At 39.9% G+C, this 19768-nt stretch overlaps 2 protein-coding genes across 6 annotated transcripts in view; one reads left to right on the top strand and one right to left on the bottom strand.

Annotated features, from left to right (window-relative positions):
* The window catches only part of LOC139754641 (transmembrane ascorbate-dependent reductase CYB561-like), a 316316-nt gene that overhangs the window by 27348 nt on the left and 269200 nt on the right, over positions 1-19768 (top strand). The gene's annotated exons all lie outside the window — the stretch shown is intronic.
* The window catches only part of LOC139754642 (uncharacterized), a 57317-nt gene that overhangs the window by 15365 nt on the left and 22184 nt on the right, over positions 1-19768 (bottom strand). Inside the window, exon 2 of the mRNA XM_071672159.1 lies at positions 1099-1315. Coding sequence (XP_071528260.1) covers positions 1099-1315 — 217 coding nt within the window. The remainder of the gene's footprint in view (positions 1-1098; positions 1316-19768) is intronic.

Here is a 19768-nt window from a genome sequence, read left to right as displayed (position 1 = left end):
CGGCTGCTTCCTGCACCACCTCGTCAGTGCCTCTCATTCAGGAGACCAAGACCCTACGGACCCAAAACATGGACCTACAATACTTCAGGAACCTTGTTATTTCCATGCTCAGACGTCTGCAGACTGTAATCAAGGCCAAAGGATAGATGACAAAATACGGAAATGCATGACATCTCTGAATATGCATGGAGGAGGCGGACGATCTTTTTTTTTTTTTTTTTGACACTCATTTGTCTTGAACGTTTTCTAGAATGCTTGGGATTGCTTTTGTGGCGATGGTCATTGGTGCCACCCCTCGTCCTGCTGCTCAGTACCATCCATCATTTGATCATGAATAAAATCCTGGACCTTAAAAGGTGAGAAACATTCCATAAATATAAACGTACGTAGATATTATGTTAAACGTCCTTGTGAATGTTTTCCCTTCATGATAAACAAGTGGAAGTGGTTGATTCTAGAAGCCTAGCACATGCGTATTGCATAACCGTTATTGCTGGATACTCTGTGGCTGTTTTGTTCCTAAATTGGAGGGTAACTCTTAAACTAACCGGCAGTTTACTACCAATCAAAGTAGTGTAGTATATTACAGCTACGAGTTTTTTCCTAACATTTGAATGTGGTCTATTTCTCCACCGACAACTGAGGCAAAATTTAATCAAAACCTGCTCCTTTAAATATGTGTTTAACATTGAGGGACCGCTGTATATCTGTTTTTGACTTTATGATAATGAGAGTCTTGTCATTCGTAATTGCAATGAAAATTAAAAAGATAATTTATATTAGTAATGATATTAATGATAATTTTTGATAATACCTGTTCGTCGTTTCTCGCCTCAGCGAGGCAGCTTCAGGTTCAGACGACTTATCCTTGTAGGAAAATCCTCACTTGGCACCTACCTCGTCTTTTGGAATGATAAAAGATAATATTGACAGCTGCAGCCAGGGGTACAAGATAGTCATGGAAAACACACATGAAACACGGAGAGGCTACAACACAGGAAGAGGGGATTAAACATAGTCTTTACACACACTAGGGTGGCAGTCTACTGACCAGTATTTGTGTTATGTGTGAGTGGAGGAAAGGTGGTGTGGCCTTACCTGTGTGACATGACGCACTGCCCCCTGAAGGAGTGGGTCTGCCACAGGTCGTGGAGAGGGAGGGCTGCGGCGGCGGCGGCAGCGAAGGCGGCGTCGTGGGGCGGGTAGTGGCCCAGCGTGGCTCCGGGCCCCGCGCTCTCCCACACCAGCCCCGTGCCCGGCCCTCCCCCGCCGTACACCCCTCCGCCACCCCCGTACGTCACCTCGTACCCGAACTCTGTAGGAATAGGAGGAAGGTAGGTGGTGAAGATCATGGACCCCAGCTAGGTAGCACCAGGTATTCTGTTGAAACATTGTCACTGATAGAAATCTTTCTTAATGGGCTGAAACTCAGTTAACCATCCTGAAATACCTTGTTATCTGTACTGAAATACTGGTAACTAAGGTAAAAATATTGCGAGCTACACTGAAACACCGGTAACTGCTGAAACGTTGCAAGGTATGCTGAAGTAATGGTGAGTGCCTTTAAACATAGCCTTGCATGCTGATACATTTCTCGATATACTGAAGCACTGGTAAGTGCTTAAACATTGGTACACCGAAGCACTGCTAAGTGCTGAAAACATAGCTAGGTACACTGAAACACTGGTAAAAGTTGAAACACACAGGTAGCTCCACTGAAACATTAGTGACTTTGCTGAGGCTGCCAGCTAGACGGAAACGTTGTTCACCTCCTCGAAACATTGTGTTGAGACTGCCATCTACACTGAAACCCTGTTAACTGCGGTAAAACTGCTGGCGTCACTGAAACTAGTAACTGTAAACTGCCAGCTACACTGAAACACATAACTGCGGAAACATTAAAAGCCACATGAAAACACTGGTAACTACGTGAACACAGGACTAACTATATTGAAGCAGAAGTATCTGTACTGAACGAATGGGTGATGACAGTGGTAACGGCAGCGTGGTAGGCTTGAGACAAAATTGATGAGGCAGTGAAGGGGGTTTTCACAGCAGCGTCTCGCCGGGCATTATGGAAAGGTTCAGCTCGTAAAAGTTGATGTAAAGTCTCATTTGATTGTGGATGTTGAGTCTGTAATTTCAGTCATCTGTTTTGATGGCTTTTATAGATGAAAAGTAAATTTTAAGTGAACTTTTATTAGTCATGGTTAAAAAGTTGTTAATGACCACAAAGTTGAACATGAAAATAAACATAATGAATTGCCTGTAGCTATCTATCATCAGGCGTACAATACCGGCAAGTCTTATTTTTTCTCATTTTGAGCTCAAGGTTACTACCCTTGGATGTGATGGCTTCGCCCTTAACCAGACCTTCAATGATTAGGTCAAAAGCCTACTCAGGTTGAAAGTTACCACACACCACTGGCTCTTATGGGTTTACACTGGTTAAAGTAATGAATTACTTAGTGCAGCAGTTGGGATGTCAAAGAGTTTTTAGAAAGATGGTCTCGACTCTGAAAAATGTGAAAAACTTGCATCTTAAGATTGATCTGGAAAAAAAAAAATAAAACTTTGTTGACGCACCAAAGAAGGCGGCTGAGCTGATGTAGAACTATAGCTAAACTAAAATGCTACACTAGTTGCTGAAGCACTGATTACGCTGTAACAGGCTAACTAAATTTTGCTGAATCAAGAGTTTGTTAAACAGCTTAGATTTGGCAGATTGAATCACTAAGGTGACGGCGTAAGGACTCCACTTTGAATGAAGTGTAAAGCAAGGAAGGATCCCTACTCGCTGAGAGAGTAGGCTAGTTGGTGCCATATGACCTAAGCCCATATACCTTCCTGCAGTGGCGAGGTAACCTTGTGAGTGATTACATCACTAAACGAACAGAACTAGACTATGCAAGTGGCTTGCACACGACGAAACTGCTAAAATTTGCTCAGGGATCATACCGATGAGGTGTTGGGTCTTTTCCCTTGTGCTCAAGGGTTATAACTTCCTGTTTATAAGTCATACCGTCATGTTTAAGGGCCGTACCGTTGTGCTAATGGAGAGAATGTTGTTGACTCGCATAGTATTCCCGACTCCTGGATCGCCAGAATTGTAGTGCGACAGTTTCAAGTGAGAAATTTATCCTCCGCATTCAAATTGTTTTCTTCCGTTGATTTAGAGGTTACCGAAGTAGTTCAGGAGTTGAATATTGATGGGTCAGGAGTGTTCGAGCCACAGGCACCAGGTGGTAAATGGTTAAGATAAATGGGAAGGACCTCGTTCATAACTGAGGGTATTGTCCGAGAGATTGACGTTAACGGTTTCAATGGGTATTTACAGCAATGAATGCTTTCAGTTGACCGGTTTTTTTTTTATTTTAATATATTTCAATCCTAAATGAAATATGGATAAGGTGGAATTTTTCATAGGTTTATACTGTAAATTTGAAATGTTTTAGTAGAAATGATAAACTGTGATTATTTTATTTAATCGTCTTAAGTTTGTGCAGTAAGCTGTACAGTGTCAGATACCGGAAATGTAAGCCAGTAGCCCGATTTGTCCATAGTAAAAGTAAGGGAGTATCTATGACAAGTACTCCATGGTAATAGTAAGCCAGAAGCCTAGTCGAATGCAATCCACCTTAGCTGTACGCCTGTAGCCTTGACAGGAAAGGTCTACATTTGTCATGATTATAACATGATTGATTTATAACATCTCGTTATAGATAAACATTTGCGTCCTTAAAATCTTCAAAAATACTTGTTCGTAGCACATTTAGTTGGTCGATAAGTATGTGAACGGCCGTCATCAGTATGATGCAGTGGCCGACCGGACTAGTGCACTGACTAGGTCGTTACACAGAAAAAGATGCCAGCTTTATCCACCTATGTACATCTCCTTGTAAAGTTATGGTGACGAGTCTGTATAATAGGAATCCATATTAAAACTAAGTCAGTAACCTAAAGTATTCCGAGCAGCGTATGGTTGTTTATACCAAAAACAAGCTAGTAGCCTAGAATCCATACTACAAAGAAACATGTTTGGTTGTTCATACCGAAATTGAGGCTGGAGGCAAGTTTCGAGTCTAAAGTTAGGCTGTTTTATTATGCTAGTTGGTTTGTGATATATGTTTAAAGTTTTCCTTAATGATAGTAATTCAGCAGCTCTAATCTGTGCTAAAAGTAAGTTTATAGAGTATTCCACTCATGGCGAAAATATGGGTACAACCTAGTTTGAGATTTAAAATCTGACATCATTAATATAAGCAAAAAGTAACTCCTTTTCGTATGATTATCAATGCATAAAGTAAACCAGAATCCATTTCCGTGTTAAAAGTTTAAGAGATGCCTAGTTCTTTTTAAAGGAGTAAGCAGGAAACTAAACCTCAGTTGTTGAGTTTGAACCTTAGCCCAGTGTTAAATTAAAACAGAAGTTAGTCTCTATGCTAGAATGCTAATGCTGAATTAGGAGTCTCGATGACTATGCCAAGAGTAAACGCGAACTGACATTATTCGTCCTTAATGCTGCTACCCCCGACAAATTCCTATAAGTGTACCCTTGGATGTATCAACCGCACAGTATGAAGTACGAGAATATTTTCCTTCCTGTAATATATATATATATATATATATATATATATATATATATATATATATATATATATATATATTATTTTATTTTTTTTATCTTGCTTTGTCGCTGTCTCCCGCGTTAGCGAGGTAGCGCAAGGAAACAGAAAAAAGAATGGCCCAGCCCGCCCACATACACATGTATATACATATACGTCCTCACACGCAAATATTCATACCTATACATCTCATTGTACACATATATATACACACACAGACATATACATATATACACATGTACATAATTCATACTGTCTGCCTTTATTTGTTCCCATCGCCACCCCGCCACACATGGAATAACAACCCCCTCCCCCCTCGTGTGTGCGAGGTAGCGCTAGAAAAATACTTCAAAGACCCCATTCGTTCACACTCAGTCTCTAGCTGCCATGTAATAATGCACCGAAACCACAGCTCCCTTTCCACATCCAGGCCCCACACAACTTTCCATAGTTTACCCCAGACGCTTCACATGCCCTGGTTCAATCCATTGACAGCACGTCGACCCCGGTATACCACATCGTTCCAATTCACTCTATTCCTTGCACCCCTTTCACCCTCCTGCATGTTCAGGCCCCGATCACTCAAAATCTTTTTCACTCCATCTTTCCACCTCCAATTTGGTCTCCCTCTTCTCCTTGTTCCCTCCACCTCCGACACATATATCCTCTTGGTCAATCTTTCCTCACTCATTCTCTCCATATGACCAAACCATTTCAAAACACCCTCTTCTGCTCTCTCAACCACACTCTTTTTATTTCCACACATCTCTCTTACCCTTACATTACTTACTCGCTCAAACCACCTCACACCACATATTGTCCTCAAACATCTCATTTCCAGCACATCCACCCTCCTGCGCACAACTCTATCCATAGCCCACGCCTCGCAACCATACAACATTGTTGGAACCACTATTCCTTCAAACATACCCATTTTTGCTTTCCGAGATAATGTTCTCGACTTCCACACATTCTTCAAGGCTCCCAGAATTTTCGCCCCCTCCCCCACCCTATGATTCACTTCCGCCTCCATGGTTCCATCCGCTGCCAGATCCACTCCCAGATATCTAAAACACTTTACTTCCTCCAGTTTTTCTCCATTCAAACTTACCTCCCAATTGATTTGACCCTCAACCCTACTGTACCTAATAACCTTGCTCTTATTCACATTTACCCTTAACTTTCTTCTTTCACACACTTTACCAAACTCAGTCACCAGCTTCTGCAGTTTCTTACATGAATCAGCCACCAGCGCTGTATCATCAGCGAACAACAACTGACTCACTTCCCAAGCTCTCTCATACACAACAGACTGCATACTTGCCCCTCTTTCCAAAACTCTTGCATTCACCTCCCTAACAACCCCATCCATAAACAAATTAAACAACCATGGAGACATCACACACCCCTGCCGTAAACCTACATTCACTGGGAACCAATCACTTTCCTCTCTTCCTACACGTACACATGCCTTACATCCTCGATAAAAACTTTTCACTGCTTCTAACAACCTGCCTCCCACACCATATATTCTTAAAACCTTAAAACCTTCCACAGAGCATCTCTATCAACTCTATCATATGCCTTCTCCAGATCCATAAATGCTACATACAAATCCATTTGTTTTTCTAAGTATTTCTCACATACATTCTTTAAAGCAAACACCTGATCCACACATCCTCAACCACTTCTGAAACCATATATATATATATATATATATATATATATATATATATATATATATATATATATATATATATATATTTCTTTTTTTTTCTTTTAAACTAATCGCCATTTCCCGCGTTAGCGAGGTAGCGTTAAGAACAGAGGACTGGGCCTTTTTTGGAATATCCTCACCTGGCCCCCTCTGTTCCTTCTTTTGGAAAAATAAAAAAACGAGAGAGGAGGATTTCCAGCCCCCCCGCTCCCTCCCCTTTTAGTCGCCTTCTACGACACGCAGGGAATACGTGGGAAGTATTCTTAATCCCCTATATATATATATATATATATATATATATATATATATATATATATATATATATATATATATATATTTTTTTTTTTTTTTTTTTTTTATACTTTGTCGCTGTCTCCCGCGTTTGCGAGGTAGCGCAAGGAAACAGACGAAAGAAATGGCCCAACCCCCCCCCCATACACATGTATATACATACATCCACACACGCAAATATACATACCTACACAGCTTTCCATGGTTTACCCCAGACGCTTCACATGCCTTGATTCAATCCACTGACAGCACGTCAACCCCGGTATACCACATCGCTCCAATTCACTCTATTCCTTGCCCTCCTTTCACCCTCCTGCATGTTCAGGCCCCGATCACACAAAATCTTTTTCACTCCATCTTTCCACCTCCAATTTGGTCTCCCTCTTCTCCTCGTTCCCTCCACCTCCGACACATATATCCTCTTGGTCAATCTTTCCTCACTCATTCTCTCCATGTGCCCAAACCACTTCAAAACACCCTCTTCTGCTCTCTCAACCACGCTCTTTTTATTTCCACACATCTCTCTTACCCTTACGTTACTCACTCGATCAAACCACCTCACACCACACATTGTCCTCAAACATCTCATTTCCAGCACATCCATCCTCCTGCGCACAACTCTATCCATAGCCCACGCCTCGCAACCATACAACATTGTTGGAACCACTATTCCTTCAAACATACCCATTTTTGCTTTCCGAGATAATGTTCTCGACTTCCACACATTCTTCAAGGCCCCCAGAATTTTCGCCCCCTCCCCCACCCTATGATCCACTTCCGCTTCCATGGTTCCATCCGCTGCCAGATCCACTCCCAGATATCTAAAACACTTCACTTCCTCCAGTTTTTCTCCATTCAAACTCACCTCCCAATTGACTTGACCCTCAACCCTACTGTACCTAATAACCTTGCTCTTATTCACATTTACTCTTAACTTTCTTCTTCCACACACTTTACCAAATTCAGTCACCAGCTTCTGCAGTTTCTCACATGAATCAGCCACCAGCGCTGTATCATCAGCGAACAACAACTGACTCACTTCCCAAGCTCTCTCATCCCCAACAGACTTCATACTTGCCCCTCTTTCCAAAACTCTTGCATTTACCTCCCTAACAACCCCATCCATAAACAAATTAAACAACCATGGAGACATCACACACCCCTGCCGCAAACCTACATTCACTGAGAACCAATCACTTTCCTCTCTTCCTACACGTACACATGTATATATATATATATATATATATATATATATATATATATATATATATATATATATATATATATATGGATGGGGTTGTTAGGGAGGTAAATGCAAGAGTTTTGGAAAGAGGGGCAAGTATGAAGTCTGTTGGGGATGAGAGAGCTTGGGAAGTGAGTCAGTTGTTGTTCGCTGATGATACAGCGCTGGTGGCTGATTCATGTGAGAAACTGCAGAAGCTGGTGACTGAGTTTGGTAAAGTGTGTGGAAGAAGAAAGTTAAGAGTAAATGTGAACAAGAGCAAGGTTATTGGGTACAGTAGGGTTGAGGGTCAAGTCAATTGGGAGGTGAGTTTGAATGGAGAAAAACTGGAGGAAGTGAAGTGTTTTAGATATCTGGGAGTGGATCTGGCAGCGGATGGAACCATGGAAGCGGAAGTGGATCATAGGGTGGGGGAGGGGGCGAAAATTCTGGGGGCCTCGAAGAATGTGTGGAAGTCGAGAACATTATCTCGGAAAGCAAAAATGGGTATGTTTGAAGGAATAGTGGTTCCAACAATGTTGTATGGTTGCGAGGCATGGGCTATGGATAGAGTTGTGCGCAGGAGGATGGATGTGCTGGAAATGAGATGTTTGAGGACAATGTGTGGTGTGAGGCGGTTTGATCGAGTGAGTAACGTAAGGGTAAGAGAGATGTGTGGAAATAAAAAGAGCGTGGTTGAGAGTGCAGAAGAGGGTGTTTTGAAGTGGTTTGGGCACATGGAGAGAATGAGTGAGGAAAGATTGACCAAGAGGATATATGTGTCGGAGGTGGAGGGAACGAGGAGAAGAGGGAGACCAAATTGGAGGTGGAAAGATGGAGTGAAAAAGATTTTGTGTGATCGGGGCCTGAACATGCAGGAGGGTGAAAGGAGGGCAAGGAATAGAGTGAATTGGAGCGATGTGGTATACCGGGGTTGACGTGCTGTCAGTGGATTGAATCAAGGCATGTGAAGCGTCTGGGGTAAACCATGGAAAGCTGTGTAGGTATATATATTTGCGTGTGTGGACGTATGTATATACATGTGTATGGGGGGGGGGGGGTTGGGACATTTCTTTCGTCTGTTTCCTTGCGCTACCTCGCAAACGCGGGATACAGCGACAAAGTATAATAATAAAAAAAAAAAAAACATTCCTATGAGTCCACGGGGAAAATGAAACACGAAAAGTTCCGAAGTGCACTTTCGTGTAATAATCACATCATCAGGGGAGACACAAGAGAGAAATATAACAGAGTTGATGTACATCGAAGAGACGAAGCTAGGACGCCATTTGGTAAACATGTGATGGTCCAAAAACAAACAACGAGCGTTCATAAACTTATCATTTTACAAACCTTATCAACAATAAAGTTATCTAATTTGTACAGACCATCACTAATATTAAGATTATAATTCTTTGTGTATTTGATAATAGAAGATTCAATGATATTTCTCTTGGTAATAGAGTTAGAGTTAACAACTGAGATGGCGTTACTCCAGTCAGTACAATGATCATAGTTTTTAACATGATTAAACAAGGCATTTGATTCTTGTCCCGTTCTTATACTAAATTTATGTTGCTTAAGTCTAACAGAAAGATCCTTACCAGTCTGACCAACATAAAATTTATCACAGTTTCCACAAGGAACTTTATAGATGCAACCAAGAGAATTTTCTGGAGAATTCCTGATTAAGATATTCTTTATAGTATTATTGTTGCTAAAGGAAACATTTACATTAAAGGATTTAAGCAACATGGGAAGCAAAGTGAAATTATTATTAAAAGGGAGAACTAAAAGATTCTTGGTGTCAATGGGAGGTTTGAGCTCAACTCTATAAAATTTCTTTGCTAACTTAAGGGATTTATCAATGAAAGATCTAGGGTACTTTAACTTAGATCCAATAGAATATATCTTCTCAAACTCATCATCAATAAACTCTGGACGGCAAATACGTAATGCCCTTAGGAACATAGATTGAAATGATGATAATTTAACTCTGTCATGTTGAGATGAGTAATAATGGATATATGAGCATACATTGGTGGGTTTTCTGTATATGCTAAACTTAGACTTGTTTCCTTGTCTATGGATCATGCAATCTAAAAATGGTAACATACCATTATTTTCATTTTCTACAGTAAATTTGATGGAAGGTACTAAATTGTTAAGTAAGGGGAGAAATATTTGTAAATTTTCATTTGTTGGCCAAACACAAAGAACATCATCTACATACCTAAACCAAATTGCATTAGAAGGTAAGATATCCTTTAGTAATTTTGTTTCAAAAAATTCCATGGAAAGATTACTTAGTACAGGTGAAAGAGGGTTACCCATTGCCAGATAAGGCTAACACTGTTGTGATTTTAGACAAAAGTAACTATTTATCTAAAATGAATGATCTAAATGATAACACAACACATTCTAAACTTAGTAAAAATCCCTTAGAAGCAGTTAATTCTCACTTCATCAAAGGAATGAAGTTGTTGTTGAAAGGTAACATTTCTCTTATCAAAAATTTGTCATCTTTGTCCCCTTCATTGCCATATATGTATGGACTTATCAAAACACATAAACAAAATTTTCCAGCAAGACCTATAGTGAGTTCAGTAGGCTCTATCACATATAAATTATCAAAATGGTTAGTTTCCTTATTAAGCCCTTTTGTGGGTAAGGTATCAAATTCTAATATCATGAACAATGTAGATTTAGTCAACAAGCTAAACAATATCAATATTAGTTTTGATTTCAAACTAGTTAGCTTTGATGTTTCCTCACTTTTCACTAAAGTTCCTGTTGATGACCTTTTAGAATATTTATTTGATGTCTTGGATGATATTCATTTACCTGTTTCAAAGTGTAATTTCATTGAACTGATAAAATTGTGTATAAAAGACTGTGTATTTATTTCAATCTAATGGAGATTATTATGCTCAAAAATTTGGTATGGCAATGGGTAACCCTCTTTCACCTGTACTAAGTAATCTTTATATGGAATTTTTTGAAACAAAATTACTAAAGGATATCTTACCTTCTAATGCAATTTGGTTTAGGTATGTAAATGATGTTCTTTGTGTTTGGCCAACAAATGAAAATTTACAAATATTTCTCCCCTTACTTAACAATGTAGTACCTTCCATCAAATTTACTGTAGAAAATGAAAATAATGGTATGTTACCATTTTCAGATTGCATGATCCATAGACAAGGAAACAAGTTTAAGTTTAGCATATACAGAAAACCCACCAATGTATGCTCATATATCCATTATTACTCATCTCAACATGACAGAGTTAAATTATCATTTCAATCTATGTTCCTAAGGGCATTGCGTATTTGCAGTCCAGAGTTTATTAATGATGAGTTTGAGAAGATCTAAGTTAAAGTACCCTAGATCTTTCATTGATAAATCCCTTAAGTTAGCAAAGAAATCATTTTGTAGAGTTGAGCCCAAACCTCCCATTGACACCAAGAATCTTTTAGTTCTCCCTTTTAATAATAATTTCACTTTGCTTCCCATGTTGCTTAAATCCTTTAATGTAAATGTTTCCTTTAGCAACAATAATACTATAAAGAATATCTTAATCAGGAATTCTCCAGAAAATTCTCTTGGTTGCATCTATAAAGTTCCTTGTGGAAACTGTGATAAATTTTATGTTGGTCAGACTGGTAAGGATCTTTCTGTTAGACTTAAGCAACATGAATATAGTATAAGAACGGGACAAGAATCAAATGCCTTGTTTAATCATGTTAAAACTATGATCATTGTATTGACTGGAGTAACGCCATCTCAGTTAACTCTAACTCTTATTACCAAGAGAAATATCATTGAATCTTCTATTATTAAATACATAAAGAATTATAATCTTAATATTAGTGATGGTCTGTACAAATTAGATAACTTTATTGTTGATAAGATTTGTAAAATGATAAGTTTATGAACGCTCGTTGTTTGTTTATGGACAATCACATGTTTACCAAATGGCGTCCTAGCTTCGTCTCTTCGATGTATATCAACTGACTGTTATATTTCTCTCTTGTGTCTCCCCTGATGATGTGATTATTACACGAAAGTGCACTTGGGAACTTTTCGTGTTTCATTTTCCCCGTGGACTCAGGAATATCTTGATCACGCGCAAAATTGTGATATATAATTGTGATATAAAATGTGATATAAATTGTGATATAAAATTGCGATATATTGTGATATATATATATATATATATATATATATATATATATATATATATATATATATATATATATATATATATAAAAGAAAGTGGCAGGAGGTCAAGAGAAAGGTGCAAGAGGTGAAAAAGAGGGCAAATGAGAGTTGGGGTGAGAGAGTATCATTAAATTTTAGGGAGAATAAAAAGATGTTTTGGAAGGAGGTAAATAAAGTGCGTAAGACAAGGGAACAAATGGGAACTTCAGTGATATTCATATTGATGTCTTCTTTCACTGCGTCCCATCCTCATTACCTTGCTTTTACTATGGTGGAATTTAATCAAGGATTTGTAAAACTGACTCTGGGGCTTGTAGGTTAGTATAGTCTTTTCTGCTTTTTCCCCTCATGACTTTGACATCATCTTCAAACATATTCAAGTGGGAGTCCAGACTTTCCTGCAACTCAATAGATAGATTAGGAAGAGCAGTGGTTCCAGAACAGACCCCTGCGGCACGCCACTGGTAACGTAGACCCCTTTCGAGAAGCCTTTCCTAACGTGCAGATTATTTTCCTTTACAAAAAGATCATCTGTATATCGTGGCGGTCTTCGTCTTAGTCCTGCTTGAAGACCCAGTTTCTTTACCAGCTTCTCATGTAGCACAGTGCCAAGCGCTTTCTGGCATTCCAGATACAGACAATCCATCCAAACATCTCTTTTTGGTCTATAAACAGAGCTAACTTTCTCTTAGAAATCCAGGAGGTTCGTTATACATGATACCTCCCTCCTCTGAAAGCATTCTGCATCTCGCCTGGGTAGTTTCTTTCTCCTCTGCAAGAAGTTAACCGTTTGCTTTATGATTATCTTTTCCAGTACTTCACAGAGCAGGTTCGTCAGGGAGACCGTTCTGTAGTTCAGCGTATCTTCGTAGTCGCCTTTTCTAGAGACAGGTGTTGCCTTTTGCACTTCCTTGGCACTGAACCTCGCCATGGACACCGTGAACATTTCAAGTTTGTCAAGTACGTATGCACTCGTCATTAGCTCATGTGGAGATATTAGAAGATATGTTTGTTTGCGTGTGAGTGTGTACAGTACGTGTATGTGTGTGCCTGCTTCCTATTTTTGGCCCCCATCACTTGAACTTTCTCTGCTATGATACAAGTCTTTAAAATTATGTATGTTATCCGCATTTATTATTTCTTCATTGATTTCATACGCTGCTGTTATACCCTAAAACTACTTTACATACTAACAAATTTCTTTCTTAACTTCACATTATGGCCTCCGTTTGTTCTATGCCTACAACTTTCGAAGAAGTTTTCACTGTCTGTATCATCAAGCTGATTCAGAGCCTTGAAAGTGGTGGTCAGGTTACTCCTTACTCTTCTCTCTTCCAGAGTGGGCAAATTTAGGGCCTGAAGCCTTACCCTGTATCTCTGAGTCTTAATTCAGGTACCATCTTTATTTTCCTCCTCTGGACCTTCTCTTTTAGTTCCATGTGCTCCTTCATATGCACTGATCAAACTTGAGAGGCTTACGCCCGGTTTAGCTTTGAGCGATACTCTTAAAATTTGCCAGTGGACAGTGTGTCTTGTTGACTGTTCTCTTAATGTGACACTCTGGTGGCAGGGTAGGGGCAGTATCATCTCCCAGGTCGCACACACACACACACACACACACACACACACACACACACACACACACACACACACACACACACACACGGTATTCCTTGATACATGATATTCATGTATTTCTTTTGTTGTTTCCCAGTCTCATTACTCTATATTTACTCTTATGTTTCATCAACTATGCATCAGACCAACTGTTGAGTGTATCCAGTTCCTGCAATGATTTAATGCAACTCTAATCGCATTTTACTCCCTACCTGACCTCGGCATCCTCAGCAAACATGTTAGAATAGGAGGCGAATTCTTCTCGACAGTCATACACATAGATAGAGACGAGCTGTGATCCCCGGACTGCATTTAGTCCGGCACGTACTGGTAGTGGTGACCGTAAGCCTTTAGGCTCCTGCGACGCGCATCGTCTGTTCCCATCTGTCCATGGAAGGAGGGAGTGTCTCGCCTTAATCCTCCCTGGAGAGTCAGCGTATTTATATATGCTGTCTGGGAGAGAGAGAGAGAGAGAGAGAGAGAGAGAGAGAGAGAGTTTTGTTCACTGTTGTGTAACAAATACAAGGCTAGAGTCAGTTGATTTCACGTCAGCAGGCAACACGTCAAAATTAGATCACGTTTTTTTTTTATTTTGAGATTTTATTTAGCATATATATATATATATATATATATATATATATATATATATATATATATATATATATATATATATATATATATATTCACTGTGGTGTTGTTTTAGTATTGATTTTGTGTACCTAGAAATTATTTTGTTACCGTTGACTTTGATGTGTACCCTGGCAACAGTCAGATGGTTATGGATGTTGCTTAATACACAAGTTAAAGATATCTACAATATTATGTTCGTTTCCTCAATATTTTTGATCGAGGGTTTCATACACGCGCGTATTTCATCCATGAGTTTCAAACATATTCACGTGACAGCGGGGTATAATCAAAGGCAATTAAATTTTATTTCAGTGATTTGTGCTAATGACAAGGTAGTAGTACAGTAAACTTTCATTTGTATTTGGTACAAAAGGAGCGTATTTCGTCATCCCGTCTGTGATTGGCTCTCTAGAATCATTCGCTTTGTATATAGACTAAACTATTTAGGTGGTGAAATCTGGGCGACATATCATTGTTTTATTTGATGTGTTTCTTCTCAATACCTTAACAAAATATAAGTCATAAAGTCCAGACGCATGAAAAATTAGTTGAATTATTAACGTCTTGTGCTAGAATATTAAAGTTTACCCAGCGAATTTACCTGACTGTTGACAGTGGGAAGTTCAGACGCCTAGTTCATTTTCTGTTAACGCAAAGCGTGGCCAGATGTGATAGAAAACTTTCTTACTTATTTATGGATTATGGCGGAAGACTGTCACCTTCCAGTGGACGGGTATCGTGTGTGGGAGATGGTGGAGGGAAAGGGAAGGTGAGGCAGCTCGGCTCTCCTATGTCTGTATGTCGGCCGTGTAACTGATGACATCACATCTTCGACTGTCATCAATACAGAAAAAAAAAAAGTGTACACCATCTTGATAGGAACCTTGTTACTCTGTCTGAAGGTGTAACGTAACGAAAGATATACCGTAACTTCGTGACCTTCTTCAATAGTTTATATATATATATATATATATATATATATATATATATCACATACAGTCCTCCAACAGCCAGGATCGAACCTGGGACCCCTGTGCAACAGGCGGGAATGCTACCGCTAGGCTATGGGCTTGGCTAATAGGAAATAACTATTCGAAAACTATGCACTCGAATACCCTTCGTCTCACGTTGGTGAGCAACGGGGTCTACACCGGTCATTTCCCAACAGGCGCACGTAGCCAGCAGATAGCATTTTACCGAACCTAACTGTACAACGTGGAGATATATGAATACGAACAAAGTGCATAGGAACGCGCACCTTCATAGAACATACACCTCCAACAGCCAGGATCGAACCCGGGACCCCTGTGCCACAGGCGGGAATGCTACCGCTAGGCTATGGGCCTGGCTAATAGGAAATAACTATTCGAATACTATGTACTCGAACACCCTTCGTCTCACGTTGGTGAGCAACGGTGTCTACACCGGTCAATTCCCAACAGGCGCACATAGTCAACAGGAATATATATATATATATATATATATATATATATATATATATATATATATATATATATATATAATATATTTTTTTTTTCAAACTATTCGCCATTTCCCGCATTAGCGAGGTAGCGTTAAGAACAGAGGACTGGGCCTTTTTCGGAATATCCTCACCTGGCCCCCTCTGTTCCTTCTTTTGGAAAATTAAAAAAAAAAACGAGAGGGAAGGATTTCCAGCCCGCCGCTCCCTCCCCTTTTAGTCGCCTTCTACGACACGCAGGGAATACGTGGGAAGTATTCTTAATCCCCTATCCCCAGGGATAATATATATATATATATATATATATATATATATATATATATATATATATATATATATATATATATATATATATATTATTTTTTTTTCTTATTATACTTTGTCGCTGTCTCCCGCGTTTGCGAGGTAGCGCAAGGAAACAGACGAAAGAAATGGCCCAACCCCCCCCCATACACATGTATATACATACGTCCACACACGCAAATATACATACCTACACAGCTTTCCATGGTTTACCCCAGACGCTTCGCATGCCTTGATTCAATCCACTGACAGCACGTCAACCCCGGTATACCACATCGCTCCAATTCACTCTATTCCTTGCCCTCCTTTCACCCTCCTGCATGTTCAGGCCCCGATCACACAAAATCTTTTTCACTCCATCTTTCCACCTCCAATTTGGTCTCCCTCTTCTCCTCGTTCCCTCCACCTCCCACACATATATCCTCTTGATCAATCTTTCCTCACTCATTCTCTCCATGTGCCCAAACCACTTCAAAACACCCTCTTCTGCTCTCTCAACCACGCTCTTTTTATTTCCACACATCTCTCTTACCCTTACGTTACTCACTCGATCAAACCACCTCACACCACACATTGTCCTCAAACATCTCATTTCCAGCACATCCATCCTCCTACGCACAACTCTATCCATAGTCCACGCCTCGCAACCATACAACATTGTTGGAACCACTATTCCTTCAAACATACCCATTTTTGCTTCCCGAGATAATGTTCTCGACTTCCACACATTCTTCAAGGCCCCCAGAATTTTCGCCCCCTCCCCCACCCTATGATCCACTTCCGCTTCCATGGTTCCATCCGCTGCCAGATCCATTCCCAGATATCTAAAACACTTCACTTCCTCCAGTTTTTCTCCATTCAAACTCACCTCCCAATTGACTTCACCCTCAACCCTACTGTACCTAATAACCTTGCTCTTATTCACATTTACTCTTAACTTTCTTCTTCCACACACTTTACCAAACTCAGTCACCAGCTTCTGCAGTTTCTCACATGAATCAGCCACCAGCGCTGTATCATCAGCGAACAACAACTGACTCACTTCCCAAGCTTTCTCATCCCCAACAGACTTTATACTTGCCCCTCTTTCCAAAACTCTTGCATTTACCTCCCTAACAACCCCATCCATAAACAAATTAAACAACCATGGAGACATCACACACCCCTGCCGCAAACCTACATTCACTGAGAACCAATCACTTTCCTCTCTTCCTACACGTACACATGCCTTACAACCTCGATAAAAACTTTTCACTGCTTCTAACAACTTTCCTCCCACACCATATATTCTTAATACCTTCCACAGAGCATCTCTATCAACTCTATCATATGCCTTCTCCAGATCCATAAATGCTACATACAAATCCATTTGCTTTTCTAAGTATTTCTCACATACATTCTTCAAAGCAAACACCTGATCCACACATCCTCTACCACTTCTGAAACCACACTGCTCTTCCCCAATCTGATGCTCTGTACATGCCTTCACCCTCTCAATCAATACCCTCCCATATAATTTACCAGGAATACTCAACAAACTTATACCTCTGTAATTTGAGCACTCACTCTTATCCCTTTTGCCTTTGTACAATGGCACTATGCACGCATTCCGCCAATCCTCAGGCACCTCACCATGAGTCATACATACATTAAATAACCTTACCAACCAGTCAACAATACAGTCACCCCCTTTTTTAATAAATTCCACTGCAATACCATGTGTGTGTGTGTATTTATATATATATATATATATATATATATATATATATATATATATATATATATATATATATATATATATATATATATATATCTCAGTATACTCTAGTTTATCATAATGAATGAATGTCGAGAAATTTGTTGCGTGTGAAACTATATTTTGCTACAAAGTCGCAGGTCCTTCGGCATTTGCTTCATGATCATTGTGGCGCAGCGGCTCACAATGCCACCAGTGCAGTATCAAGCTTTTTTCAGAGGTGTTCCATTTACTTCTCTATCCTCCTCTTTGTCTGCTACTACCTAACAACAAAAGTCTAAGTTTATGACTAAAATAATTTCAACTGAAACTTTTTTCGTCAAAGGCATTACCTAACTAGAGATAAATGTGTAACATATATTGTTGCACATTTCCTGACGTGCGAAATATATCCACATTCCTTTGTACTTGCGAATGGAATGTCTACGGCGAACACCACCAGTTGGCCGATTCACACGTAATGAGGCATAATGGCTACGTTCGTCTTGGCAGTTGCTATAATTTGCTGTTATATAAAAACAAATTATTGTCGGTACACTTGTGTAATGCTTTATGGATATGCGATGATAAGCTGAAATTTTCTGCACTGGAGTTGGGTTTAAACGCTATTAGGTTCTGTAATACTTGGCGTGTCAACGATAAGCTTACATATTATATTCGGTTGATATATGAGTGATTGAATGTATAAAAGAAAGGTTTACTGAGGGATTATTCTCTGTGTTTAGGAACCGTGAGCTAGCTACAGGCACTGTATACCAGGTTTAGACTCCTTATGCCAGCTCAAGGAACCGTAAGGCAGCTATAGAGACCGTTAAGCCAGCTTTAGGAACCATTACTCGGTTTTAATAGTAAGTCAGACATTGGTTCATGACCAAACGTACGTGAAATATCAAATGACTTACATGACTTCATAACCTACTAATATGAAATATATTAGAAAAAAAGTTAAAAGCTGCTTTTGAAGTTATTAAACAACCAAAAGTTCGGAAAAGCGATGAGGGAAAGACGATCTAGTATTTGGAGAAATCTTTGGAAGGTAAGGTAGCTTCATTTATTATCGGGAGTGATCCATTGTTACCAGAGTTATGTACCATCACTGTGACAAGCTGAAGTGATCGAATTTGAACGCAACACTTTGTTTTCAACGCATTCCATGTCCACTGCGTGTGTACGTTACGTCTGCCCTCACATTACGAGACAAAGAATTGAAAGACACCCGTCATTGTTTTCCCAGAAGTAAAATGTAAAATGAACGTTGGAGCGTCATTCGCCCCTGGATGTAGCGTCATTCACTCCCTTTCGAGGATGTAGTAGTAGATCCTCGCTATATCAGTACGATTCTTGTAGCGGGAAAAATGTAAGAAATAGAGTTATTATGACGCCTTGCTATTAGTACTACGCTATGCCGTATGGTGACGGAGGGAGAGGGCTAGGCTTGGTGGTGTGAGGATGCAGTGTGATGCTGCCCTTGCCCACCACAACCTCCACCTGAAGGGAACGTCCTTCTCCCTCATACTACATGTTTATGTTCCCCACAGTGGGAGTCAGTGGGACTTACCCTTGACACGATTTTCTGTAGAATTATTATTATAAGAAAAGTCATGTTTATGTGAAAAGTTATCTACCTGTACTGGCACGCTTGGTGAGCCACTATTGTCATCTACATCTTGGCTTCGGCGCCTCCTTGCCCGTGTAGCACACATGTTGCCTCCTTTAATTTTGGTCCTCGACTTAAAACTTGGCAATGTATCATGCTAGAAGAGCAACCATCCTATTAAAACCCAATGGTTCTGCACGTTTAGCGGTGAATATCAGAGAGGCTTAACGTCATTGACAAGAAAGAGCGTTGGAGGCCGCGTCAGCAAAGAAAATGGCGGAATCCGCGCCTCCCGCGTCCCCTCCA

This window comes from Panulirus ornatus, chromosome 17 (genome assembly GCF_036320965.1).
Source record: "Panulirus ornatus isolate Po-2019 chromosome 17, ASM3632096v1, whole genome shotgun sequence".
Classification (NCBI taxonomy): domain Eukaryota; kingdom Metazoa; phylum Arthropoda; class Malacostraca; order Decapoda; family Palinuridae; genus Panulirus; species Panulirus ornatus.
The sequence above is the reverse complement of the archived record's forward strand: the minus strand, read 5'-3'. Positions and strand labels throughout refer to the sequence as shown.